The sequence below is a fragment of the Marmota marmota genome, unplaced genomic scaffold, assembly GCF_001458135.2.
Source record: "Marmota marmota marmota unplaced genomic scaffold, marMar, whole genome shotgun sequence".
Classification (NCBI taxonomy): domain Eukaryota; kingdom Metazoa; phylum Chordata; class Mammalia; order Rodentia; family Sciuridae; genus Marmota; species Marmota marmota.
The window spans coordinates 1,475,732-1,483,266 of NW_026000222.1; the positions used below are offsets into that span (position 1 = coordinate 1,475,732).

Here is a 7,535-nt window from a genome sequence, read left to right on the forward strand (position 1 = left end):
TTTTTTTTTTTTTTTTTTTTTTTTTTTTAGACGTCTGTCTTTCTCCTCTTTGCGCTGTGGTCCGGGTTTCCAGTGAGCTGCACCCTCTCTGCTCTGTGTTCGGGGACACGTCATCACCCTGAACAAAGCCTGAGCTTTTCAGAGCAGGCGGGAGGCTGGCGAGGGGAGAGGCATAGGTGTAAGCTCTGCTTCTGGCTTCTGCCCACGGTTCTGAATTTCCTCAGCTCAGGGGAGCACGGCACACTGCTGACCATGAAGCACCAGTGTGACGGGCCCCAGGAGAGGGACAGCAGAGGCCTCTGAAGGGTCCCAGCCCCTGTCAGGGTAGCAAGTGGAGAGCGGCCCGTACAACCCACTGAAGACGGCAGGGAGGTCCCGAGAGCAAGGGTTTGCAGGGAGAGGGCCCCTGGGCAGGGGAAGCAGAACTTCTGTCCTGGGAGAGGGTCTCCTCTGGGCAGGGGCTTCCTGGCTCACAGGAGTGGCCAGGCCTTGGCCCAGGAGATCAGGTTCTTTTAGCTAGGGAAACTTCCTGAATGGCCCTGGTACCATTGGTACCATTTCCTGGTCCACAAATCACATTCCAGGGCTGAAGGGCAGGAGCAATACAAACTCAGCCACTCATTTATCTTAAAACTCATTTTTGTATTTATGAGATGCAAAACTTTGAAAGATTCCATGCTTGCAGGGGCTGCACCAGTCTGTGCCCCCAAATGGTCCAGGGTTACCTCTACTTATCCTGCTGGCCGCTGGAGGAGGGCCAGCATGCCATAAGATGTGGCCTTCAGGCTCACCCTTGGCCTTCTGGGGCCCAGTGCCAACACACCCAACAGGAAACCAGTCTGACAGGAGTCTGCAGAAAGTGCCCATGTCCCTCCTGGCCACCTGTCCTCTGTGCTCGGCAGCGTGTCCTGGGGGAGGTGACTTGGGAATGAATACTTTGACCTATAGCCTGGGGCTGGCCCTCGACCTGTCCTGGACTGGAAAGTGCCCGTGGGACCTGGGTGGGTTCTACCTGGATGGGTTCTACTTCAAGGACCCAGGTTCTCCTAAACAGTTTCAGTTGTTGCCAAATTGAATGGCCTCTGGCGTCCTGGGGACCGTCACCAGCCACCCCCACTGCCCCTGGGATTAACCGGTGCTGTGCACACCAACTAGGCCCTCTTGGTGAGTGGGTTCTGAGGTGTCTGAATGGCCAGCACCACTGCTCACATCTCGTCTCTTCACACAGATGTGCAAGCCGAGCGCAGGTCTCTAGAAATCCACCTGATGCTGCTACTATGAATGAAAAACTCAGATTAGTTAACTGAGCAGAAAACAGCCACAGAAATCAGCACCCTGAGAACAAGGCAATGTCATTCACGTCAGCTAGCTCCTGGGGTCAATGATGTGCTGCCAAATTCTACTGTCCAAGGCGGGAATCAAACCCACACAAACTCATTGAGAAAGCAAAGCGGGAGGGGCTGTCTCCTCATTCCTGTTATGAGAACTGTGAGGAAAGGGGGCAGCAGAGGAAGCCTCCTGACACGCAGCAAAGCGCCTTGACACACGTGAGCAAACCCTTCGGGAAAACATGGAAGTACTAGCACATTGTGACCACGTGGGCTGGTCCCAGAGAGGCAGGGCTGGCTTGGCACTGAAAACCAACAATGGTCCCGTGCCTGGTGCACCTCATTCATCCAGCTTCTTGGGAGGCTGAGGCAGGAGATTCTTGAAAGTTCAAGGGCAGCCTGGGCCACTTAGCAGACCCTGTCTCAAAATAGAAAGGACCGGGGTGCAGCTCAGTGGTAGAGCACCAGCCTAGTGTGTGCGGGGCCCTGGGCTCCATCCCCAGCTCTGCAGCAGCAACAGCAGCACAGAGCCAACCAGCACAGCTGACCAGAGAGTCAGAATGAAGGAGAAAGACAGTGAGATCATCCTGAAAGACGCTGCGAAGGCTTTGGACCAAACTCAGTGTCCAATTGTGATTTTTTAAAAATTCAAACAAAATAGGGACAGAGGAGAACTCCTGCAGCCTGATAATAGGCATCTGTGTAAAACCCAGAGCTGCCACCATCCTGAGCAGGGTGACGAGCTCCCCAGGGTTGGTCAGGCAGGCTGCCAGCTACCAGAACATGAAGACGAAGTGCCCGTGTGGCTCCTCTGCTCACCTCGAAGCGCTGCAGCACTTCCCAGCGACCCACAACCACAGCTAGAGCCAGCACGAGGCCCCAACAGGGAGCAGGGGAGGCCCGAGGGCACAGGACCCACAGAGGGACCCACGTGGAGCCTGCTTTCTGTGGCACCCGTGGTGACCCCTCCTCACCCACCCCAAGGCCATGGGCCAGGACTCGAACACATTGTTGGCTGGTGACAGACCAGGTGCTTGGAAAGACACACAGGCTACAGGGAGACAGCCCCGCCTGGTGCTCCCCCGGAGCCGAGGAACCTGTGTGCACACGACAGAGCCCGGGAGGTCACACCGCCGGGGGGCCGGGGCCGGGCACATTCCAAGGAAAGGACGGATCTGTGTGGGAAGCAGCGGGTGGGGGGCACCCCCCAGAGGAGCAAGGGGCCTTCCACAGTGTGAGGATCCAGCTCCGCCAAGTGCAAAACCATCCCAGCTCAGAGTACGTCTGACTCAAACCCTCAGGCGTGTTCAATATGGAACAAGTAAAAAATGCCGCAGCACAGGAGGAGCGTGCGTGTCAGGACGCAGCCCAGCCAGCCAGACCCAACGGTCCGCCCGACTCCCGTGGCTCAGGCTGAGCGCCCCCCACCCCCCCACAAACCGCCCCCTGGCCTGGCCTGGCCCACCGGGTGTCAGGACTGAGCGTTGTTCTGTGTGAAGCGGATTTCAGGAAGGAGGGGCAGTTCTTTGTAAAGAATCTCAGCTGGGGCTGGGGATGTGGCTCAAGCGGTAGCGCGCTCGCCTGGCCTGCGTGCGGCCCGGGTTCGATCCTCAGCACCACATACAGACAAAGAGGTTGTGTCCGCCGAGAACTAAAAAATAAATAAAATTAAAAAAAAAAAAAAAGAATCTCAGCTAATGAACAGAAGCAACCGCAGACTTAGAAATCTTCCATTCTGCAACCCAGGTTGACGGGGTCACCAAGGCTGCTGGCACCTCGAGGCCAATGGGCCTTTGTGGCAGATTGTCAGGCCGGGGACAGCAGGTGGGAGAAGCAGACCTCAGGACATCCTGGGGAGACACCCCAGGCGAGGGGCACAGACACCCATGGAGCCTTCTGGTCAAAAAGACAAGGGAAGACTGGAACCAGAACTGACCAAACGTCTAGCTCTAACGAGCAGCTTTAAGACTAGAGGGAACACCAGAGGCCACCTCGGAGGTGCCCTCACCATGAGGTGGGACGTTCAACATGACGATGACCCGCGTTTCCTGGCAAAGTTGGCAGGGGGCTTCCCTGGGTCAGGATGGCTGGCCAGGGTTGTCTGGGGCAATTGGGGGCCGTGCAGGGGCAGGAAGGCGAGCCTGTGTGAGTGGGGCTGAGGGCCTTAGGGACTCACAGTCGGGGCTACAGACGGGCACTGGGGCCGGCTCTGTGTGCCCAGGGGGAGATGACTCAGGGTGGACGACGTGGAGGACTGTGTCCTGGGCACAGAGCCTGCACCTCAACTGCTGGCTGCTGAGGCTGAAAGAGGAGGGAAACAGCTTCCGTGGGAACAGTACGGATGCCATCGCCAGGGGATTTGGTGAGTCCCCTTCGAGTGGCAGGACCGGGAAGAGGCAAGCTGTGACCAGAAGTCCCGTCCAGAGAGAGCTTGCCTTCACCGGGACAGCATGTCAACGTTCACGAGTCACGTAGAACTGCGCAGCTGCTTGCGTGGCGAGGGATCAGGAAGGCGGACAGGAGGTTGCTGAGCCACAAGAAGATGATTTATGATTCTGAGGTCATTGGAATAAATTATAGATACGCCTAAATATTTTTGGAATTTCACCTACTCAGCTCTGAGGGAGGCCCGGGGCCAGATTAACACATGAGCCAAGACCTCAATGTCGTAGCCAAGCTTTCGGGGCCATCGGCCAACGCAGCACCCCCTCAAGGTCAATCTCGCCTCTCTGCTGACAAAGCCCTCCTGAAGGCTGAGCACGCACCTGCCCGAGGCCACCAGCACGCGGGTTTCCAGCCTCGATGTAGAATGGGCTGCACCGGCTCCAGTACTGTTTCCTGTTTCCTCTGAGTACACTCTTCAACTTTGCAAGCCAGTGTTCTGTCTCAGCTCCAAGGCAGGGTCCGCCCCGTGGACGGCTAGACGGGACGGTCAGCATAAGGGGGCTTGTGGTGTGGTCAGGCACACAGCACTGGGTGAACGCCAGGTGAGGAGGACACAATGCCCAGAACCTCAGGAAACACTCCCCAGGTGAGCCAGGGAAGACCACAGAATCCCCGGGGGAAGCTCTGTGGCTCCAGGGACCCTGCCCCGGTATCCAGTCACCTGGGTCCAGCTGCTCTCCTCCAGGATCAATGCTGGCCACCAACGAGCCTCCAATACCCATAAGCACCGACCTCCAGGTTCCTCTTCCTGGGCACCCTCCAGCAGCACCCCCACCCTTCTGCCCACCAGGAGGCAGAGCCGACCAGAAGCACGAGGACCTTTTGCCCCAGCTCTGTGAAGCCCTCCTTAGGGACTTCAGTGACTCAGACTGTCTGACTGGGCAGTCTTTGCCTGGGTGGGGCTCTCGCCTCCCAATGACTGCCACTGGCTCAGGCCACTGCCCAGCACTGGCAGCCTGGGGTGCCCACCTGTCCCCGCGAGTGATGAGTTTCCAGGTGTTGCAATAAGGGGGACCTCCTCCCGCAGCTGCCTGTCGGCCAGAGCCCTGGCCTCGTTTGCCAGTCCTTCAGCCAGTGCCTCTGCAGGGCCCCCCTCCCCCGGGAAGGAACCTCAGCTCCTGCAGCCATCCGCTGGCAGCGGGCAGCTCAGCAGTGCGTGTGGTGGGGAGGAGTGGGCCTCCTTGGGGCCGGGGAAGGAGTTCTGTGCCTGGCACTGAGGGGGGCAGAGCGCTCCCACCTCCGGCTCCCTGAAGATTCCTCAGGAAGGACTGGGCTGACTGCACGCCCTGGAGAGGGGACTGGAGAGCCCTCCAGGGGCACCTCCCTGCCCCCCGGGGCTCGGGCTCAAGCCTCTTCCCAGTGGTGACTCCTACACCCAGGACCAGCGTCTGCAAGCAGACCTCACCTCTGCAACCTGGCTGGAGGGACCACCCGCCCCTTCCAACAGTGGGCAGAACAAGACCCAGATGCCACCCACTGGCCACTCCACTTCTTCCCAGTTTCCAAGTCCAGGGCTGGTGAACTGAGCACATGCCCAGTCGACCTACTTGCTTCCCAGGGACAGCAGAGGGCAAGAAGAGAGGCATGCTGGGACAGCCCACTCCCCTGACCCCCTGAGCACTGGCCATATAAGTACTCCTGAAGGGCTGGCCACTGCCTGCGCCTCCATCGCCCTCTCTGTGGGACTCGCACCCGAGCCGCTGGCCGGGAGCAGTACCCTTCACCACTGAGTCAGGGAGTCTGTGAGCTCCTCAGGACTTGAGTGCTTTGAGCCCCAGGCCCAGAAGGGACATCTGTCAGCCCCACAGGGTCGTGCTCATCGGGAATGTCTAACAACACGGAAGGTGCACACACTGCAGAGACGCGCCTCGGGGTGTGGTGGGCAGAGGTCTGGGGCCAGGGATGTTGCGTGAACAAAGAGGGGGCAGCTCCAGAAGGAGAGAGGCCCACAGGACAAAGGTGAGCTCGGGCCAGGTTCCCGGCCAGCCCAGGGCTCCTCCCAGCCACGGGCCACGACCCCACCAGCTGTCTGCTCTCACTGCCCTGCCCAGGCACGCAGTCCGAGGCCAGAGCAAGGCGGGAGTCAGGAAGGACTGCAGGACACCCTAGGGCCCTCAGCATCCGCTCCCCCCGGCTGTCCTGCAGTCACCTCTGTCAACCACAGCCAGTGAACACTGCCAACCACTGCCACACACCAGGGCTGGCGGGCAGGGAGGCGCTGCTCTGCCTGGGCTTGGAAACCCCCCGGCCTCCCTGTCCTGCCTGCCACTCTGAACCTCTTTTTTTTTTAATGTTTTTCTTACTTTATTAAACCTTACTAGTATTCTTTAAGGGACAAACACATGGACAAGTACGATATAGTGAAGAAATCTTATTTTTATAAGAGAATTAAGGAGTCACCAAGATATTTCCAGATACTATCTTCAGTGATGATTGTTATCTTTTTTCTGGGACTCCAGATAATATTCGGCCCCTACGGCTACCACAAAAGCAGCAAATCCCCATTTAAATCCTTTTAATAATACACCAACAAAGGAAACCTTGTGTGCAAAGCCACCCATGTATCTCCAAGCTTCATTGCGGCCCCATGGATCCCTAAGCCCTTTTGCAGCCAGCTTCTCCTGGACAGTTTGTAATGGTGTCCCTTCTATCTTCCACTGCCTATAATCTGGAAGTTCTAGTTTTCCCTGACCATGTTCATGTCCATGTCCGTGTCCAGGGGCCATGTCTTTATGTAGATGATTCTTTTAAAATGTTGTCTTAATGATTTTGAATACGTATGACCACATGAACTGTTTCTTACAGCAATTTGACCTCTCAGGACACTCAATAGTCAACCGTCCACTCTGAACCTCTTGAACCCTGGCGACAGTGTCCTTCCTGTGGCTCATACCAGCAAGAAAGGAACAGAAGCTAAGTGCAGCCACCCCTGATCATGCTGGGCCCTGGGGCTCCCAGAGCTTCCCCGCACTGTCCTGCTCCTGGGCAGTGCAGCGGGTGGGCCCCTGGGTAAAGTGGGCCCGGGGGCTGGCCCTCCACTCGGCAGCCCCTCTGTGACAGCCCCACAGTCCCCAGCTATAAGCACAGGTGGATGGGGGCCACCAAGGCCAGGGTCTGCCTGCCACCTCCAGCCAGCCAGACACTCCCCACACAGAAGGGGCTGTGAGCTGGGGCAGGGCGGAGGCAGCGCTCTCTGGACAGGGAACCGCCCCACTTCCTCTTGAAGGAGCAAGACACTGAGGGGAAGAGCTCAGCCGAGAGCCACACACACCCCCAGCCCGGTGCGATGAGCTTCCTGGGCTGCCCCAGCCAGACCCAGAAACTCGGGCGGTCGTCACTGTCTCCCCACCGGGAGGCCCCCTTCCCCGGAAGCAGTCGGTGGCCCCTGTCTGAACTCAGGGTCTTCGATGAATTCCCCTCACAGTGGATGTGGGCAGCAGAAGGTAGTGACCAAGCCAAGCTCAGCCACTGCCACATGGAGAGTGAAGGGCCACCAGTGTCCACACTCCTGGCTAGCTATGCTGTCCATCTTTGCCTGCACCGGGCAGGGCAGGTAAAGCCAGAGCAGGGGGCTGAGCTTCCAGGACAGCACCTGTGAGAGGCTTATGGTCAGTCCAGGCCCTGGCCTCCAACCCTAGCTGTGGCCACAACTGCCATCTGAAAGGCTTTTTTTTGTTGTTGTTGTTTTTGGTACCAGGGATTGAACTCAGGGGCCCTAAACCACCCAGCCACATCCCCAGCCCTATTTTCTATTTTGTATTT

The 7,535-nt window shown here is 58.0% G+C and overlaps 1 protein-coding gene across 1 annotated transcript; it reads right to left on the minus strand.

Moving 5' to 3' along the window:
- Window positions 1-6,063: 6,063 nt before the first annotated feature.
- Window positions 6,064-6,635, minus strand: LOC107151079 (NADH dehydrogenase [ubiquinone] 1 beta subcomplex subunit 3-like). Its single transcript, XM_048792491.1, has one exon. The coding sequence runs from the start codon at window positions 6,497-6,499 to the stop codon at window positions 6,197-6,199; it is 303 nt and encodes a 100-aa protein (XP_048648448.1). The 5' UTR covers window positions 6,500-6,635; the 3' UTR covers window positions 6,064-6,196.
- Between the last annotated feature and the right edge of the window lie 900 nt (window positions 6,636-7,535).

Excerpts from the sequence above, each read along its gene's own strand:
- LOC107151079 (XM_048792491.1), bottom strand. The coding sequence starts at position 6,499 with ATGGCCCCTGGACACGGACATGGACATGAACATGGTCAGGGAAAACTA.